The sequence below is a fragment of the Saccoglossus kowalevskii genome, chromosome 3, assembly GCF_978046115.1.
Source record: "Saccoglossus kowalevskii chromosome 3, keSacKowa6.1, whole genome shotgun sequence".
NCBI classification, from domain to species: domain Eukaryota; kingdom Metazoa; phylum Hemichordata; class Enteropneusta; family Harrimaniidae; genus Saccoglossus; species Saccoglossus kowalevskii.
In genome coordinates this window covers 44,111,937-44,135,567 of record NC_140643.1, presented here as the reverse complement: position 1 = coordinate 44,135,567, position 23,631 = coordinate 44,111,937, and the positions used below count along the sequence as shown (strand labels likewise).

Here is a 23,631-nt window from a genome sequence, read left to right as displayed (position 1 = left end):
CCAATATTGACCCCAATATAGGCCATTATAGAGCATATATATTATAGACCATTGGCTTTACATGTTATTGGCCAATATTGACCCCAATATAGGCCATTATAGAGCATATATATTATAGACCACTGGCTTTACATGTTATTGGCCAATATTGACCCCATTATAGGCCATTGTAGAGCATATATATTATAGACCACTGGCTTTACATGTTATTGGCCAATATTGACCCCAATATAGACCATTGTAGAGCATATATATTATAGACCACTGGCTTTACATGTTATTGGCCAATATTGACCCCAATATAGGCTATTGTAGAGAATATATATTATAGACCACTGGCTTTACATGTTATTGGCCAATATTGACCCCAATATAGGCCATTGTAGAGCATATATATTATAGACCACTGGCTTTACATGTTATTGGCCAATATTGACCCCAATATAGGCCATTATAGACCATATATATTATTGGCCAATATTGTCTCCAATATAGGCCATTGTAGAGCATATATATTATAGACCACTGGCTTTACATGTTATTGGCCAATATTTACCCCAATATAGGCCATTATAGACCATATATATTATTGGCCAATATTGTCTCCAATATAGGCTATTGTAGAGAATATATATTATAGACCACTGGCTTTACATGTCATTGGCCAATATTGACTCCAATATAGGCCATTGTAGAGAATATATATTATAGACCACTGGCTTTACATGTTATTGGCCAATATTGACCCCAATATAGGCCATTGTAGAGCATATATATTATAGACCACTGGCTTTACATGTTATTGGCCAATATTGACCCCAATATAGGCCATTGTAGAGCATATATATTATAGACCACTGGCTTTACATGTTATTGGCCAATATTGACCCCAATATAGGCCATTGTAGAGCATATATATTATAGACCACTGGCTTTACATGTTATTGGCCAATATTGACCCCAATATAGGCCATTGTAGAGCATATATATTATCGACCACTGGCTTTACATGTTATTGGCCAATATTGACCCCAATATAGGCCATTATAGAGCATATATATTATAGACCATTGGCTTTACATGTTATTGACCAATATTGACCCCAATATAGGCCATTGTAGAGCATATATATTATAGACCACTGGCTTTACATGTTATTGGCCAATATTGACCCCAATATAGGCCATTGTAGAGCATATATATTATAGACCACTGGCTTTACATGTTATTGGCCAATATTGACCCCAATATAGGCTATTGTAGAGAATATATATTATAGACCACTGGCTTTACATGTTATTGGCCAATATTGACCCCAATATAGGCCATTGTAGAGCATATATATTATAGACCACTGGCTTTACATGTTATTGGCCAATATTGACCCTAATATACGCCATTGTAGAGAATATATATTATAGACCACTGGCTTTACATGTTATTGGCCAATATTGACCCCAATATACGCCATTGTAGAGAATATATATTATAGACCACTGGCTTTACATGTTATTGGCCAATATTGACTCCAATATAGGCCATTGTAGAGCATATATATTATTGGCCAATATTGTCTCCAATATAGGCCATTGTAGAGAATATATATTATAGACCACTGGCTTTACATGTTATTGGCCAATATTGACTCCAATATAGGCTATTGTAGAGAATATATATTATAGACCACTGGCTTTACATGTTATTGGCCAATATTGACCCCAATATATATTATTGGCCAATATTGACCCCAATATAGGCCATTATAGAGCATATATATTATTGGCCAATATTGTCTCCAATATAGGCTATTGTAGAGAATATATATTATAGACCACTGGCTTTACATGTTATTGGCCAATATTGACTCCAATATAGGCTATTGTAGAGACTATTTATTATAGACCACTGGCTTTACATGTCATTGGCCAATATTGACTCCAATATGGGCCATTGTAGAGAATATATATTATAGACCACTGGCTTTACATGTTATTGGCCAATATTGTCTCCAATATAGGACATTGTAGAGAATATATATTATAGACCACTGGCTTTACATGTTAGTGGCCAATATTGACCCCAATATAGAGAATATATATTATAGACCACTGGCTTTACATGTTATTGGCCAATATTGACCCCAATATAGGCTATTGTAGAGAATATATATTATAGACCACTGGCTTTACATGTTATTGGCCAATATTGACTCCAATATAGAGAATATATATTATAGACCACTGGCTTTACATGTTATTGGCCAATATTAACTCCAATATAGGCTATTGTAGAGAATATATATTATAGACCACTGGCTTTACATGTTATTGACCAATATTGACCCCAATATAGGCCATTGTAGAGATTATATATTTTAAACCACTGGCTTTACATGTTATTGGCCAATATTGACCCCAATATAGGCCATTGTAAAACATGTATATTATAGACCACTGGCTTTACATGTTATTGTCCAATATTGACCCCAATATAGGCCATTGTAGAGCATATATATTATAGACCACTGGCTTTACATGTTATTGGCCAATATTGACCCCAATATAGGCTATTGTAGAGAAGATATATTATAGACCACTGGCTTTACATGTTATTGGCCAATATTGATCCCAATATAGGCCATTATAGAGCATATATATTATAGACCACTGGCTTTGCATGTTATTGGCCAATATTGACCCCAATATAGACCATTGTAGAGCATATATATTATAGACCACTGGCTTTACATGTTATTGGCCAATATTGACTCCAATATAGGCTATTGTAGAGAATATATATTATAGACCACTGGTTTTACATGTTATTGGCCAATATTGACCCCAATATAGGCCATTGTAGAGCATATATATTATAGACCACTGGCTTTACATGTTATTGGCCAATATTGACCCCAATATAGGCCATTATAGACCATATATATTATTGGCCAATATTGACCCCAATATAGGCCATTATAGACCATATATATTATTGGCCAATATTGTCTCCAATATAGGCTATTGTAGACAATATATATTATAGACCACTGACTTTACATGTCATTGGCCAATATTGACTCCAATATAGGCCATTGTAGAGAATATATATTATAGACCACTGGCTTTACATGTTATTGGCCAATATTGACCCCAATATAGGCCATTATAGAGCATATATATTATAGACCATTGGCTTTACATGTTATTGGCCAATATTGACCACAATATAGGCCATTATAGACCATATATATTATTGGCCAATATTGTCTCCAATATAGGCTATTGTAGAGAATATATATTAAAGACCACTGGCTTTACATGTTATTGGCCAATATTGACCCCAATATAGGCCATTATAGAGCATATATATTATAGACCACTGGCTTTACATGTTATTGGCCAATATTGACCCCAATATAGGCCATTGTAGAGCATATATATTATAGACCACTGGCTTTACATGTTATTGGCCAATATTGACCCCAATATAGGCCATTGTAGAGCATATATATTATAGACCACTGGCTTTACATGTTATTGGCCAATATTGACCCCAATATAGGCTATTGTAGAGAATATACATTATAGACCACTGGCTTTACATGTTATTGGCCAATATTGACCCCAATATAGGCCATTGTAGAGCATATATATTATAGACCACTGGCTTTACATGTTATTGGCCAATATTGACCCCAATATAGGCCATTATAGAGCATATATATTATTGGCCAATATTGTCTCCAATATAGGCTATTGTAGAGAATATATATTATAGACCACTGGCTTTACATGTTATTGGCCAATATTGACCCCAATATACGCCATTGTAGAGAATATATATTATAGACCACTGGCTTTACATGTTATTGGCCAATATTGACCCCAATATACGCCATTGTAGAGATTATATATTATAGACCACTGGCTTTACATGTTATTGGCCAATATTGACTCCAATATAGGCCATTGTAGAGCATATATATTATTGGCCAATATTGTCTCCAATATAGGCCATTGTAGAGAATATATATTATAGACCACTGGCTTTACATGTTATTGGCCAATATTGACTCCAATATAGGCTATTGTAGAGAATACATATTATAGACCATTGGCTTTACATGTTATTGGCCAATATTGACCCCAATATAGGCTATTGTAGAGCATATATATTATTGGCCAATATTGTCTCCAATATAGGCCATTGTAGAGCATATATATTATTGGCCAATATTGACCCCAATATCGGCCATTGTAGATGAATGCTTGTAAAATAATGCTACAAGAAACAAAAATTTGGAATTGTTACAGCCATTTTTATTAAGAGCATTAGCAAACTTCCTACTGAGTGAATTGTTATGCAAATTAGCAATTATCTCAGCTTCTTTTTAGTGCACATTCCAGAACTTTAAAAAAAATAGCACAAGACGGCACTTTCTTCATAGTAAACAGATGTACACATGAACCAATTTTGAAGAGGAAACAGAGCGAAGCATGGTTTAGAAGTTAAATTTTTTTAATCACTTTTGACCAAAAAAGCACATTTTTGTGCATATTTCAAACTACAGTGTCCATAAAAATAAAATACTAACACAATTTTAAAATTCATACAATAAGCTTTCCGAAAAATATATAGTTTTGTGGACAATGGAGATCATCTTGGTTTCCTAATTAACTAATTAAAATACCTGTCAGGTAAACTGCATCTCTACCTTAATTGTAGAGAATATATATTATAGACCACTGGCTTTACATGTCATTGGCCAATATTGACTCCAATATAGGCCATTGTAGAGAACATATATTATAGACCACTGGCTTTACATGTTATTGGCCAATATTGACCCCAATATAGGCCATTGTAGAGCATATATATTATAGACCACTGGCTTTACATGTTATTGGCCAATATTGACCCCAATATAGGCCATTGTAGAGCATATATATTATAGACCACTGGCTTTACATGTTATTGTCCAATATTGACCCCAATATAGGCCATTGTAGAGCATATATATTATAGACCACTGGCTTTACATGTTATTGGCCAATATTGACCCCAATATAGGCTATTGTAGAGAATATATATTATAGACCACTGGCTTTACATGTTATTGGCCAATATTGATCCCAATATAGGCCATTATAGAGCATATATATTATAGACCATTGGCTATACATGTTATTGGCCAATATTGTCCCCAATATAGGCCATTATAGACCACTGGCTTTACATGTTATTGGCCAATATTGACCCCATTATAGGCCATTGTAGAGCATATATATTATAGACCACTGGCTTTGCATGTTATTGGCCAATATTGACCCCAATATAGACCATTGTAGAGCATATATATTATAGACCACTGGCTTTACATGTTATTGGCCAATATTGACCCCAATATAGGCTATTGTAGAGAATATATATTATAGACCACTGGCTTTACATGTTATTGGCCAATATTGACCCCAATATAGGCCATTGTAGAGCATATATATTATAGACCACTGGCTTTACATGTTATTGGCCAATATTGACCCCAATATAGGCCATTATAGACCATATATATTATTGGCCAATATTGACCCCAATATAGGCCATTATAGACCATATATATTATTGGCCAATATTGTCTCCAATATAGGCTATTGTAGAGAATATATATTATAGACCACTGACTTTACATGTCATTGGCCAATATTGACTCCAATATAGGCCATTGTAGAGAATATATATTATAGACCACTGGCTTTACATGTTATTGGCCAATATTGACCCCAATATAGGCCATTATAGAGCATATATATTATAGACCATTGGCTTTACATGTTATTGGCCAATATTGACCACAATATAGGCCATTATAGACCATATATATTATTGGCCAATATTGTCTCCAATATAGGCTATTGTAGAGAATATATATTAAAGACCACTGGCTTTACCTGTTATTGGCCAATATTGACCCCAATATAGGCCATTGTAGAGCATATATATTATAGACCACTGGCTTTACATGTTATTGGCCAATATTGACCCCAATATAGGCCATTGTAGAGCATATATATTATAGACCACTGACTTTACATGTTATTGGCCAATATTGACCCCAATATAGGCCATTGTAGAACATATATATTATAGACCACTGGCTTTACATGTTATTGACCAATATTGACCCCAATATAGGCCATTGTAGAGCATATATATTATAGACCACTGGCTTTACATGTTATTGGCCAATATTGACCCCAATATAGGCCATTGTAGAGCATATATATTATAGACCACTGGCTTTACATGTTATTGGCCAATATTGACCCCAATATAGGCCATTGTAGAGCATATATATTATAGACCACTGGCTTTACATGTTATTGGCCAATATTGACCCCAATATAGGCCATTGTAGAGCATATATATTATAGACCACTGGCTTTACATGTTATTGACCAATATTGACCCCAATATAGGCCATTGTAGAGCATATATATTATAGACCACTGGCTTTACATGTTATTGGCCAATATTGACCCCAATATAGGCCATTATAGAGCATATATATTATAGACCACTGGCTTTACATGTTATTGACCAATATTGACCCCAATATAGGCCATTGTAGAGCATATATATTATAGACCACTGGCTTTACATGTTATTGGCCAATATTGACCCCAATATAGGCCATTGTAGAGCATATATATTATCGACCACTGGCTTTACATGTTATTGGCCAATATTGACCCCAATATAGGCCATTGTAGAGCATATATATTATAGACCACTGGCTTTACATGTTATTGACCAATATTGACCCCAATATAGGCCATTGTAGAGCATATATATTATAGACCACTGGCTTTACATGTTATTGGCCAATATTGACCCCAATATAGGCCATTGTAGAGCATATATATTATAGACCACTGGCTTTACATGTTATTGGCCAATATTGACCCCAATATAGGCTATTGTAGAGAATATATATTATAGACCACTGGCTTTACATGTTATTGGCCAATATTGAACCCCAATATACGCCATTGTAGAGAATATATATTATAGACCACTGGCTTTACATGTTATTGGCCAATATTGACCCCAATATAGGCCATTGTAGAGCATATATATTATTGGCCAATATTGTCTCCAATATAGGCTATTGTAGAGAATATATATTAAAGACCACTGGGTCGACATGTTATTGGCCAATATTGACCCCAATATAGGCCATTGTAGAGAATATATATTATAGACCACTGGCTTTACATGTTATTGGCCAATATTGACCCCAATATAGGCCATTGTAGAGCATATATATTATAGACCACTGGCTTTACATGTTATTGGCCAATATTGACCCCAATATAGGCCATTGTAGAGCATATATATTATAGACCACTGGCTTTACATGTTATTGGCCAATATTGACCCCAATATAGGCCATTATAGAGCATATATATTATAGACCACTGGCTTTACATGTTATTGGCCAATATTGACCCCAATATAGGCCATTGTAAAACATGTATATTATAGACCACTGGCTTTACATGTTATTGGCCAATATTGACCCCAATATAGGCCATTGTAGAGCATATATATATTATAGACCACTGGCTTTACATGTTATTGCCAATATTGACCCCAATATAGGCTATTGTAGAGAATATATATTATAGACCACTGGCTTTACATGTTATTGGCCAATATTGATCCCAATATAGGCCATTATAGAGCATATATATTATAGACCATTGGCTATACATGTTATTGGCCAATATTGACCCCAATATAGGCCATTATAGACCACTGGCTTTACATGTTATTGGCCAATATTGACCCCATTATAGGCCATTGTAGAGCATATATATTATAGACCACTGGCTTTACATGTTATTGGCCAATATTGACCCCAATATAGACCATTGTAGAGCATATATATTATAGACCACTGGCTTTACATGTTATTGGCCAATATTGACCCCAATATAGGCTATTGTAGAGAATATATATTATAGACCACTGGTTTTACATGTTATTGGCCAATATTGACCCCAATATAGGCCATTGTAGAGCATATATATTATAGACCACTGGCTTTACATGTTATTGTCCAATATTGACCCCAATATAGGCCATTATAGACCATATATATTATTGGCCAATATTGTCTCCAATATAGGCTATTGTAGAGAATATATATTATAGACCACTGGCTTTACATGTTATTGGCCAATATTTACCCCAATATAGGCCATTATAGACCATATATATTATTGGCCAATATTGTCTCCAATATAGGCTATTGTAGAGAATATATATTATAGACCACTGGCTTTACATGTCATTGGCCAATATTGACTCCAATATAGGCCATTGTAGAGAATATATATTATAGACCACTGGCTTTACATGTTATTGGCCAATATTGACCCCAATATAGGCCATTGTAGAGCATATATATTATAGACCACTGGCTTTACATGTTATTGGCCAATATTGACCCCAATATAGGCCATTGTAGAGCATATATATTATAGACCACTGGCTTTACATGTTATTGGCCAATATTGACCCCAATATAGGCCATTGTAGAGCATATATATTATAGACCACTGGCTTTACATGTTATTGGCCAATATTGACCCCAATATAGGCCATTGTAGAGCATATATATTATCGACCACTGGCTTTACATGTTATTGGCCAATATTGACCCCAATATAGGCCATTATAGAGCATATATATTATAGACCATTGGTTTTACATGTTATTGGCCAATATTGACCCCAATATAGGCCATTGTAGAGCATATATATTATAGACCACTGGCTTTACATGTTATTGGCCAATATTGACCCCAATATAGGCCATTGTAGAGCATATATATTATAGACCACTGGCTTTACATGTTATTGGCCAATATTGACCCCAATATAGGCTATTGTAGAGAATATATATTATAGACCACTGGCTTTACATGTTATTGGCCAATATTGACCCCAATATAGGCCATTGTAGAGCATATATATTATAGACCACTGGCTTTACATGTTATTGGCCAATATTGACCCTAATATACGCCATTGTAGAGAATATATATTATAGACCACTGGCTTTACATGTTATTGGCCAATATTGACCCCAATATACGCCATTGTAGAGAATATATATTATAGACCACTGGCTTTACATGTTATTGGCCAATATTGACTCCAATATAGGCCATTGTAGAGCATATATATTATTGGCCAATATTGTCTCCAATATAGGCCATTGTAGAGAATATATATTATAGACCACTGGCTTTACATGTTATTGGCCAATATTGACTCCAATATAGGCTATTGTAGAGAATATATATTATAGACCACTGGCTTTACATGTTATTGGCCAATATTGACCCCAATATATATTATTGGCCAATATTGACCCCAATATAGGCCATTATAGAGCATATATATTATTGGCCAATATTGTCTCCAATATAGGCTATTGTAGAGAATATATATTATAGACCACTGGCTTTACATGTTATTGGCCAATATTGACTCCAATATAGGCTATTGTAGAGACTATCTATTATAGACCACTGGCTTTACATGTCATTGGCCAATATTGACTCCAATATGGTCCATTGTAGAGAATATATATTATAGACCACTGGCTTTACATGTTATTGGCCAATATTGTCTCCAATATAGGACATTGTAGAGAATATATATTATAGACCACTGGCTTTACATGTTATTGGCCAATATTGACCCCAATATAGAGAATATATATTATAGACCACTGGCTTTACATGTTATTGGCCAATATTGACCCCAATATAGGCTATTGTAGAGAATATATATTATAGACCACTGGCTTTACATGTTATTGGCCAATATTGACTCCAATATAGAGAATATATATTATAGACCACTGGCTTTACATGTTATTGGCCAATATTAACTCCAATATAGGCTATTGTAGAGAATATATATTATAGACCACTGGCTTTACATGTTATTGACCAATATTGACCCCAATATAGGCCATTGTAGAGAATATATATTTTAAACCACTGGCTTTACATGTTATTGGCCAATATTGACCCTAATATAGGCCATTGTAGAGCATATATATTATAGACCACTGACTTTACATGTTATTGGCCAATATTGACCCCAATATAGGCCATTGTAAAACATGTATATTATAGACCACTGGCTTTACATGTTATTGTCCAATATTGACCCCAATATAGGCCATTGTAGAGCATATATATTATAGACCACTGGCTTTACATGTTATTGGCCAATATTGACCCCAATATAGGCTATTGTAGAGAATATATATTATAGACCACTGGCTTTACATGTTATTGGCCAATATTGATCCCAATATAGGCCATTATAGAGCATATATATTATAGACCATTGGCTATACATGTTATTGGCCAATATTGACCCCAATATAGACCATTATAGACCACTGGCTTTACATGTTATTGGCCAATATTGACCCCATTATAGGCCATTGTAGAGCATATATATTATAGACCACTGGCTTTGCATGTTATTGGCCAATATTGACCCCAATATAGACCATTGTAGAGCATATATATTATAGACCACTGGCTTTACATGTTATTGGCCAATATTGACCCCAATATAGGCTATTGTAGAGAATATATATTATAGACCACTGGCTTTACATGTTATTGGCCAATATTGACCCCAATATAGGCCATTGTAGAGCATATATATTATAGACCACTGGCTTTACATGTTATTGGCCAATATTGACCCCAATACAGGCCATTATAGACCATATACATTATTGGCCAATATTGACCCCAATATAGGCCATTATAGACCATATATATTATTGGCCAATATTGTCTCCAATATAGGCTATTGTAGAGAATATATATTATAGACCACTGACTTTACATGTTATTGGCCAATATTGACCCCAATATAGGCCATTATAGAGCATATATATTATAGACCATTGGCTTTACATGTTATTGGCCAATATTGACCACAATATAGGCCATTATAGACCATATATATTATTGGCCAATATTGTCTCCAATATAGGCTATTGTAGAGAATATATATTAAAGACCACTGGCTTTACCTGTTATTGGCCAATATTGACCCCAATATAGGCCATTGTAGAGCATATATATTATAGACCACTAGCTTTACATGTTATTGGCCAATATTGACCCCAATATAGGCCATTGTAGAGCATATATATTATAGACCACTGACTTTACATGTTATTGGCCAATATTGACCCCAATATAGGCCATTGTAGAGCATATATATTATAGACCACTGGCTTTACATGTTATTGACCAATATTGACCCCAATATAGGCCATTGTAGAGCATATATATTATAGACCACTGGCTTTACATGTTATTGGCCAATATTGACCCCAATATAGGCCATTGTAGAGCATATATATTATAGACCACTGGCTTTACATGTTATTGGCCAATATTGACCCCAATATAGGCCATTGTAGAGCATATATATTATAGACCACTGGCTTTACATGTTATTGGCCAATATTGACCCCAATATAGGCCATTGTAGAGCATATATATTATAGACCACTGGCTTTACATGTTATTGGCCAATATTGACCCCAATATAGGCCATTGTAGAGCATATATATTATCGACCACTGGCTTTACATGTTATTGGCCAATATTGACCCCAATATAGGCCATTATAGAGCATATATATTATAGACCACTGGCTTTACATGTTATTGACCAATATTGACCCCAATATAGGCCATTGTAGAGCATATATATTATAGACCACTGGCTTTACATGTTATTGGCCAATATTGACCCCAATATAGGCCATTGTAGAGCATATATATTATAGACCACTGGCTTTACATGTTATTGGCCAATATTGACCCCAATATAGGCCATTGTAGAGCATATATATTATCGACCACTGGCTTTACATGTTATTGGCCAATATTGACCCCAATATAGGCCATTATAGAGCATATACATTATAGACCACTGGCTTTACATGTTATTGACCAATATTGACCCCAATATAGGCCATTGTAGAGCATATATATTATAGACCACTGGCTTTACATGTTATTGGCCAATATTGACCCCAATATAGGTCATTGTAGAGCATATATATTATAGACCACTGGCTTTACATGTTATTGGCCAATATTGACCCCAATATAGGCTATTGTAGAGAATATATATTATAGACCACTGGCTTTACATGTTATTGGCCAATATTGAACCCCAATATACGCCATTGTAGAGAATATATATTATAGACCACTGGCTTTACATGTTATTGGCCAATATTGACCCCAATATAGGCCATTGTAGAGCATATATATTATAGACCACTGGCTTTACATGTTATTGGCCAATATTGACCCCAATATAGGCCATTGTAGAGCATATATATTATAGACCACTGGCTTTACATGTTATTGGCCAATATTGACCCCAATATAGGCCATTGTAGAGCATATATATTATCGACCACTGGCTTTACATGTTATTGGCCAATATTGACCCCAATATAGGCCATTGTAGAGCATATATATTATAGATCACTGGCTTTACATGTTATTGCCAATATTGACCCCAATATAGGCTATTGTAGAGAATATATATTATAGACCACTGGCTTTACATGTTATTGGCCAATATTGATCCCAATATAGGCCATTATAGAGCATATATATTATAGACCATTGGCTATACATGTTATTGGCCAATATTGACCCCAATATAGGCCATTATAGACCACTGGCTTTACATGTTATTGGCCAATATTGACCCCATTATAGGCCATTGTAGAGCATATATATTATAGACCACTGGCTTTACATGTTATTGGCCAATATTGACCCCAATATAGACCATTGTAGAGCATATATATTATAGACCACTGGCTTTACATGTTATTGGCCAATATTGACCCCAATATAGGCTATTGTAGAGAATATATATTATAGACCACTGGCTTTACATGTTATTGGCCAATATTGACCCCAATATAGGCCATTGTAGAGCATATATATTATAGACCACTGGCTTTACATGTTATTGGCCAATATTGACCCCAATATAGGCCATTATAGACCATATATATTATTGGCCAATATTGTCTCCAATATAGGCTATTGTAGAGAATATATATTATAGACCACTGGCTTTACATGTTATTGGCCAATATTTACCCCAATATAGGCCATTATAGACCATATATATTATTGGCCAATATTGTCTCCAATATAGGCTATTGTAGAGAATATATATTATAGACCACTGGCTTTACATGTCATTGGCCAATATTGACTCCAATATAGGCCATTGTAGAGAATATATATTATAGACCACTGGCTTTACATGTTATTGGCCAATATTGACCCCAATATAGGCCATTGTAGAGCATATATATTATAGACCACTGGCTTTGCATGTTATTGGCCAATATTGACCCCAATATAGGCCATTGTAGACCACTGGCTTTACATGTTATTGGCCAATATTGACCCCAATATAGGCCATTATAGACCACTGGCTTTACATGTTATTGGCCAATATTGACCCCATTATAGACCATTGTAGAGCATATATATTATAGACCACTGGCTTTACATGTTATTGGCCAATATTGACCCCAATATAGGCTATTGTAGAGAATATATATTATAGACCACTGGCTTTACATGTTATTGGCCAATATTGACCCCAATATAGGCCATTGTAGAGCATATATATTATAGACCACTGGCTTTACATGTTATTGGCCAATATTGACCCCAATATAGGCCATTATAGACCATATATATTATTGGCCAATATTGTCTCCAATATAGGCTATTGTAGAGAATATATATTATAGACCACTGGCTTTACATGTTATTGGCCAATATTTACCCCTATATAGGCCATTATAGACCATATATATTATTGGCCAATATTGTCTCCAATATAGGCTATTGTAGAGAATATATATTATAGACCACTGGCTTTACATGTCATTGGCCAATATTGACTCCAATATAGGCCATTGTAGAGAATATATATTATAGACCACTGGCTTTACATGTTATTGGCCAATATTGACCCCAATATAGGCCATTGTAGAGCATATATATTATAGACCACTGGCTTTACATGTTATTGGCCAATATTGACCCCAATATAGGCCATTGTAGAGCATATATATTATAGACCACTGGCTTTACATGTTATTGGCCAATATTGACCCCAATATAGGCTATTGTAGAGAATATATATTATAGACCACTGGCTTTACATGTTATTGGCCAATATTGACCCCAATATAGGCCATTGTAGAGCATATATATTATAGACCACTGGCTTTACATGTTATTGGCCAATATTGACCCCAATATAGGCCATTATAGAGCATATATATTATTGGCCAATATTGTCTCCAATATAGGCCATTGTAGAGCATATATATTATAGACCACTGGCTTTACATGTTATTGGCCAATATTGACCCCAATATAGGCCATTGTAGAGGATATATATTATAGACCACTGGCTTTACATGTTATTGGCCAATATTGACCCCATTATAGACCATTGTAGAGCATATATATTATAGACCACTGGCTTTACATGTTATTGGCCAATATTGACCCCAATATAGGCTATTGTAGAGAATATATATTATAGACCACTGGCTTTACATGTTATTGGCCAATATTGACCCCAATATAGGCCATTGTAGAGCATATATATTATAGACCACTGGCTTTACATGTTATTGGCCAATATTGACCCCAATATAGGCCATTATAGACCATATATATTATTGGCCAATATTGTCTCCAATATAGGCTATTGTAGAGAATATATATTATAGACCACTGGCTTTACATGTTATTGGCCAATATTTACCCCAATATAGGCCATTATAGACCATATATATTATTGGCCAATATTGTCTCCAATATAGGCTATTGTAGAGAATATATATTATAGACCACTGGCTTTACATGTCATTGGCCAATATTGACTCCAATATAGGCCATTGTAGAGAATATATATTATAGACCACTGGCTTTACATGTTATTGGCCAATATTGACCCCAATATAGGCCATTGTAGAGCATATATATTATAGACCACTGGCTTTACATGTTATTGGCCAATATTGACCCCAATATAGGCCATTGTAGAGCATATATATTATAGACCACTGGCTTTACATGTTATTGGCCAATATTGACCCCAATATAGGCTATTGTAGAGAATATATATTATAGACCACTGGCTTTACATGTTATTGGCCAATATTGACCCCAATATAGGCCATTGTAGAGCATATATATTATAGACCACTGGCTTTACATGTTATTGGCCAATATTGACCCCAATATAGGCCATTATAGAGCATATATATTATTGGCCAATATTGTCTCCAATATAGGCTATTGTAGAGAATATATATTATAGACCACTGGCTTTACATGTTATTGGCCAATATTGACCCCAATATACGCCATTGTAGAGAATATATATTATAGACCACTGGCTTTACATGTTATTGGCCAATATTGACCCCAATATACGCCATTGTAGAGAATATATATTATAGACCACTGGCTTTACATGTTATTGGCCAATATTGACTCCAATATAGGCCATTGTAGAGCATATATATTATTGGCCAATATTGTCTCCAATATAGGCCATTGTAGAGAATATATATTATAGACCACTGGCTTTACATGTTATTGGCCAATATTGACTCCAATATAAGCTATTGTAGAGAATATATATTATAGACCACTGGCTTTACATGTTATTGGCCAATATTGACCCCAATATAGGCTATTGTAGAGCATATATATTATTGGCCAATATTGTCTCCAATATAGGCCATTGTAGAGCATATATATTATTGGCCAATATTGACCCCAATATCGGCCATTGTAGATGAATGCTTGTAAAATAATGCTACAAGAAACAAAAATTTGGAATTGTTACAGCCATTTTTATTAAGAGCATTAGCAAACTTCCTACTGAGGGAATTGTTATGCAAATTAGCAATTATCTCAGCTTCTTTTTAGTGCACATTCCAGAACTTTAAAAAAAATAGCACAACACGACACTTTCTTCATAGTAAACAGATGTACACATAAACCAATTTTGAAGAGGAAACAGAGCGAAGCATGGTTTAGAAGTTAATTTTTTTTAATCACTTTTGACCAAAAAAGCACATTTTTGTGCATATTTCAAACTACAGTGTCCATAAAAATAAAATACTAACACAACTTTAAAATTCATACAATAAGCTTTCCGAAAAATATATAGTTTTGTGGACAATGGAGATCATCTTGGTTTCCTAATTAACTAATTAAAATACCTGTCAGGTAAACTGCATCTCTACCTTAATTGTAGAGAATATATATTATAGACCACTGGCTTTACATGTCATTGGCCAATATTGACTCCAATATAGGCCATTGTAGAGAACATATATTATAGACCACTGGCTTTACATGTTATTGGCCAATATTGACCCCAATATAGGCCATTGTAGAGCATATATATTATAGACCACTGGCTTTACATGTTATTGGCCAATATTGACCCCAATATAGGCCATTGTAGAGGATATATATTATAGACCACTGGCTTTACATGTTATTGGCCAATATTGACCCCAATATAGGCCATTGTAGAGCATATATATTATAGACCACTGGCTTTACATGTTATTGGCCAATATTGACCCCAATATAGGCCATTGTAGAGCATATATATTATCGACCACTGGCTTTACATGTTATTGGCCAATATTGACCCCAATATAGGCCATTATAGAGCATATATATTATAGACCACTGGCTTTACATGTTATTGACCAATATTGACCCCAATATAGGCCATTGTAGAGCATATATATTATAGACCACTGGCTTTACATGTTATTGGCCAATATTGAACCCCAATATACGCCATTGTAGAGAATATATATTATAGACCACTGGCTTTACATGTTATTGGCCAATATTGACCCCAATATAGGCCATTGTAGAGCATATATATTATTGGCCAATATTGTCTCCAATATAGGCTATTGTAGAGAATATATATTAAAGACCACTGGGTCGACATGTTATTGGCCAATATTGACCCCAATATAGGCCATTGTAGAGAATATATATTATAGACCACTGGCTTTACATGTTATTGGCCAATATTGACCCCAATATAGGCCATTGTAGAGCATATATATTATAGACCACTGGCTTTACATGTTATTGGCCAATATTGACCCCAATATAGGCCATTGTAGAGCATATATATTATAGACCACTGACTTTACATGTTATTGGCCAATATTGACCCCAATATAGGCCATTGTAGAGCATATATATTATAGACCATTGGCTTTACATGTTATTGGCCAATATTGACCCCAATATAGGCCATTGTAGAGCATATATATTATAGACCACTGGCTTTACATGTTATTGGCCAATATTGACCCCAATATAGGCCATTGTAGAGCATATATATTATAGACCACTGGCTTTACATGTTATTGGCCAATATTGACCCCAATATAGGCTATTGTAGAGAATATATATTATAGACCACTGGCTTTACATGTTATTGGCCAATATTGACCCCAATATAGGCCATTGTAGAGCATATATATTATAGACCACTGGCTTTACATGTTATTGGCCAATATTGACCCTAATATACGCCATTGTAGAGAATATATATTATAGACCACTGGCTTTACATGTTATTGGCCAATATTGACCCCAATATACGCCATTGTAGAGAATATATATTATAGACCACTGGCTTTACATGTTATTGGCCAATATTGACTCCAATATAGGCCATTGTAGAGCATATATATTATTGGCCAATATTGTCTCCAATATAGGCCATTGTAGAGAATATATATTATAGACCACTGGCTTTACATGTTATTGGCCAATATTGACTCCAATATAGGCTATTGTAGAGAATATATATTATAGACCACTGGCTTTACATGTTATTGGCCAATATTGACCCCAATATATATTATTGGCCAATATTGACCCCAATATAGGCCATTATAGAGCATATATATTATTGGCCAATATTGTCTCCAATATAGGCTATTGTAGAGAATATATATTATAGACCACTGGCTTTACATGTTATTGGCCAATATTGACTCCAATATAGGCTATTGTAGAGACTATCTATTATAGACCACTGGCTTTACATGTCATTGGCCAATATTGACTCCAATATGGGCCATTGTAGAGAATATATATTATAGACCACTGGCTTTACATGTTATTGGCCAATATTGTCTCCAATATAGGACATTGTAGAGAATATATATTATAGACCACTGGCTTTACATGTTATTGGCCAATATTGACCCCAATATAGAGAATATATATTATAGACCACTGGCTTTACATGTTATTGGCCAATATTGACCCCAATATAGGCCATTATAGAGCATATATATTATTGGCCAATATTGTCTCCAATATAGGCTATTGTAGAGAATATATATTATAGACCACTGGCTTTACATGTTATTGGCCAATATTGACCCCAATATACGCCATTGTAGAGAATATATATTATAGACCACTGGCTTTACATGTTATTGGCCAATATTGACCCCAATATAGGCTATTGTAGAGCATATATATTATTGGCCAATATTGTCTTCAATATAGGCCATTGTAGAGCATATATATTATTGGCCAATATTGACCCCAATATCGGCCATTGTAGATGAATGCTTGTAAAATAATGCTACAAGAAACAAAAATTTGGAATTGTTACAGCCATTTATATTTAAGAGCATTAGCAAACTTCCTACTGAGTGAATTGTTATGCAAATTAGCAATTATCTCAGCTTCTTTTTAGTGCACATTCCAGAACTTTAAAAAAAATAGCACAAGACGGCACTTTCTTCATAGTAAACAGATGTACACATAAACCAATTTTGAAGAGGAAACAGAGCGAAGCATGGTTTAGAAGTTAAATTTTTTTAATCACTTTTGACCAAAAAAGCACATTTTTGTGCATATTTCAAACTACAGTGTCCATAAAAATAAAATACTAACACAACTTTAAAATTCATACAATAAGCTTTCCGAAAAATATATAGTTTTGTGGACAATGGAGATCATCTTGGTTTCCTAATTAACTAATTAAAATACCTGTCAGGTAAACTGCATCTCTACCTTAATTGTAGAGAATATATATTATAGACCACTGGCTTTACATGTCATTGGCCAATATTGACTCCAATATAGGCCATTGTAGAGAACATATATTATAGACCACTGGCTTTACATGTTATTGGCCAATATTGACCCCAATATAGGCCATTGCAGAGCATATATATTATAGACCACTGGCTTTACATGTTATTGGCCAATATTGACCCCAATATAGGCCATTGTAGAGCATATATATTATAAACCACTGGCTTTACATGTTATTGGCCAATATTGACCCCAATATAGGCCATTGTAGAGCATATATATTATAGACCACTGGCTTTACATGTTATTGGCCAATATTGACCCCAATATAGGCCATTGTAGAGCATATATATTATCGACCACTGGCTTTACATGTTATTGGCCAATATTGACCCCAATATAGGCCATTATAGAGCATATATATTATAGACCACTGGCTTTACATGTTATTGACCAATATTGACCCCAATATAGGCCATTGTAGAGCATATATATTATAGACCACTGGCTTTACATGTTATTGGCCAATATTGACCCCAATATAGGCCATTGTAAAACATGTATATTATAGACCACTGGCTTTACATGTTATTGGCCAATATTGACCCCAATATAGGCCATTGTAGACCACTGGCTTTACATGTTATTGGCCAATATTGACCCCATTATAGGCCATTGTAGAGCATATATATTATAGACCACTGGCTTTACATGTTATTGGCCAATATTGACCCCAATATAGACCATTGTAGAGCATATATATTATAGACCACTGGCTTTACATGTTATTGGCCAATATTGACCCCAATATAGGCTATTGTAGAGAATATATATTATAGACCACTGGCTTTACATGTTATTGGCCAATATTGACCCCAATATAGGCCATTGTAGAGCATATATATTATAGACCACTGGCTTTACATGTTATTGGCCAATATTGACCCCAATACAGGCCATTATAGACCATATATATTATTGGCCAATATTGTCTCCAATATAGGCTATTGTAGAGAATATATATTATAGACCACTGGCTTTACATGTTATTGGCCAATATTTACCCCAATATAGGCCATTATAGACCATATATATTATTGGCCAATATTGTCTCCAATATAGGCTATTGTAGAGAATATATATTATAGACCACTGGCTTTACATGTCATTGGCCAATATTGACTCCAATATAGGCCATTGTAGAGAATATATATTATAGACCACTGGCTTTACATGTTATTGGCCAATATTGACCCCAATATAGGCCATTATAGAGCATATATATTATAGACCATTGGCTTTACATGTTATTGGCCAATATTGACCACAATATAGGCCATTATAGACCATATATATCATTGGCCAATATTGTCTCCAATATAGGCTATTGTAGAGAATATATATTAAAGACCACTGGGTCGACATGTTATTGGCCAATATTGACCCCAATATAGGCCATTGTAGAGAATATATATTATAGACCACTGGCTTTACATGTTATTGGCCAATATTGACCCCAATATAGGCCATTGTAGAGCATATATATTATAGACCACTGGCTTTACATGTTATTGGCCAATATTGACCCCAATATAGGCCATTGTAGAGCATATATATTATAGACCACTGACTTTACATGTTATTGGCCAATATTGACCCCAATATAGGCCATTGTAGAGCATATATATTATAGACCACTGGCTTTACATGTTATTGGCCTATATTGACCCCAATATAGGCTATTGTAGAGAATATATATTATAGACCACTGGCTTTACATGTTATTGGCCAACATTGACCCCAATATAGGCCATTATAGAGCATATATAATATAGACCACTGGCTTTACATGTTATTGGCCAATATTGACCCCAATATAGGCCATTGTAGAGCATATATATTATAGACCACTGGCTTTACATGTTATTGGCCTATATTGACCCCAATATAGGCTATTGTAGAGAATATATATTATAGACCACTGGCTTTACATGTTATTGGCCAATATTGACCCCAATATAGGCAATTTTAGAGCATATATATTATAGACCACTGGCTTTACATGTTATTGGCCAATATTGACCCCAATATAGGCCATTATAGAGCATATATATTATTGGCCAATATTGTCTCCAATATAGGCTATTGTAGAGAATATATATTATAGACCACTGGCTTTACATGTTATTGGCCAATATTGACCCCAATATATGCCAATGTAGAGAATATATATTATAGACCACTGGCTTTACATGTTATTGGCCAATATTGACCCCAGTATACGCCATTGTAGAGAATATATATTATAGACCACTGGCTTTACATGTTATTGGCCAATATTGACTCCAATATAGGCCATTGTAGATATATATTATTGGCCAATATTGTCTCCAATATAGGCCATTGTAGAGAATATATATTATAGACCACTGGCTTTACATGTTATTGGCCAATATTGACTCCAATATAGGCTATTGTAGAGAATATATATTATAGACCACTGGCTTTACATGTTATTGGCCAATATTGACCCCAATATAGGCTATTGTAGAGCATATATATTATTGGCCAATATTGTCTCCAATATAGGCCATTGTAGAGCATATATATTATTGGCCAATATTGACCCCAATATAGGCCATTGTAGACCATATATATTATTGGCCAATATTGTCTCCAATATAGGCTATTGTAGAGAATATATATTAAAGACCACTGGCTGTACATGTGATTGGTCTATATGGGACTTTAACAATGGCCATTATGGAGAACAAATGTGACTGGCCATGTAATGAGACTATTATAGGTCATTATTGGAGACCATCCATAAATGATTACTGGTCATATTTATCTGTGCTGGACAGGTAGGACTAAAACACTCAAATAATATAAATGTAATTTGGTTTTATTTTACAGAAAGGTTACTCTGCCCTTGGTTTTTCACCAATGAACAAGACACCAATTCTACTGCATGATCACAATGAATTCCTGAATGAAGAAATCTTTCTCAAAGGCATCACCATATATGAGAAGATCATACCGGCATTGGCCAATGTGCCAGCTATATGAAAATCATGTGATCATCACATGATGATGTACTAGCGTGCTAATTGGCCAATGTCCCAGCTATATGAAAATCATGTGATGATGTACTAGTGTGCTGATTGGCCAATGTCCCACCCACACGAGTACGCAAATATATAATAGTATATTTGTATCTCATAAAATACCATAGATGAATGCTTGTAAAATAATGCTACAAAAAACAAAAATTGTTAAAATATATATTTAACTAATTATTACAACAAAAAGTGAATATCATTTAATAAAATATTCTTTTGTGTGTTGTAAATACAAATAAAATATATTGAAAAAAAAAATTGCACCAGTTTAGTTTTGTCATCATTCTCTCATGATTTGATGTGACTGTAAATATCCAAGAGTAATAAATAAAGTGTAAATGAATAATATAATATTCTTTGCATGTAAGATGTACATTTTACATTGTATTTGTTAAATTTTATTTTACAATAGTAACATGGTAACACGGAAGCTTACCTCTCCCCAAGGCATTCAATTTGTAAATGAGTACTGAATAATATAGAATTATATTATATATCCTGTGAATGGTTCCACCTCAATTTCATGAGTGGAATCTATTTAAAAATCCCAACATCAATCAAATGCCATTCAAAATGGACACCAGTTTTACCTTAATAATATGAGGAAATATATGAAAATGTGATGACCCATTAGTTTTAGTCATTTTCAAACCAAATTGTCATAAAGAGATACTTAAGGTAGAAGTTACTCATAAATGAAAATACACAGAATTTATTCATTTTGCAATAAGTTAGTTGAAAAAATCTGGGGTCGGCAGATTATTTCAAGAATTTTGGTGGATAGTAACACTTTTAGCGAAAGTTCCTATGGCGTATATATTATTCCATAATTTTTGGATTTAGAAAAGTGTCAAAAAATGCAACATTGTGCTCTATGGAACTGTTCTAAAAATAGCAACAAGTTATTGTTACTACCAGTACTAATAAGTCACTGTTATTTGATGGTGCCATGTGACATTAACTCAAAGATTGCCCATTGTCATGCAATTTACAGCCATGCAAAAGTAGGCTTCTGCCTTAAAAAGAAACTGCATTTTCTATATACAGTATTAAATGGAAAGTCACAAAGTCACTCCTGCATCTTTCACAATACTTAAGGTAGAGATGCAGGTTCGTGGGCACTTGGGAGTGAATTTTTTTTTTTTTGCTTTTTATTATCCAAACAGTCTTGGCTATAGACTGTTAAAATTTTGTAGAATTGTGAATA

General features: G+C 34.3%; 1 protein-coding gene across 1 annotated transcript in view; it reads left to right on the top strand.

The window, feature by feature from the left end:
- LOC102801074 (aminoacylase-1-like) overlaps positions 1-22,775 on the top strand; it is a 34,989-nt gene extending 12,214 nt beyond the window's left edge. Inside the window, exon 16 of the mRNA XM_085496616.1 lies at positions 22,219-22,775. Within this exon, the coding sequence (XP_085352742.1) occupies positions 22,219-22,371 (153 nt within the window). The 3' untranslated portion in view covers positions 22,372-22,775. The remainder of the gene's footprint in view (positions 1-22,218) is intronic.
- Positions 22,776-23,631: the final 856 nt, after the last annotated feature.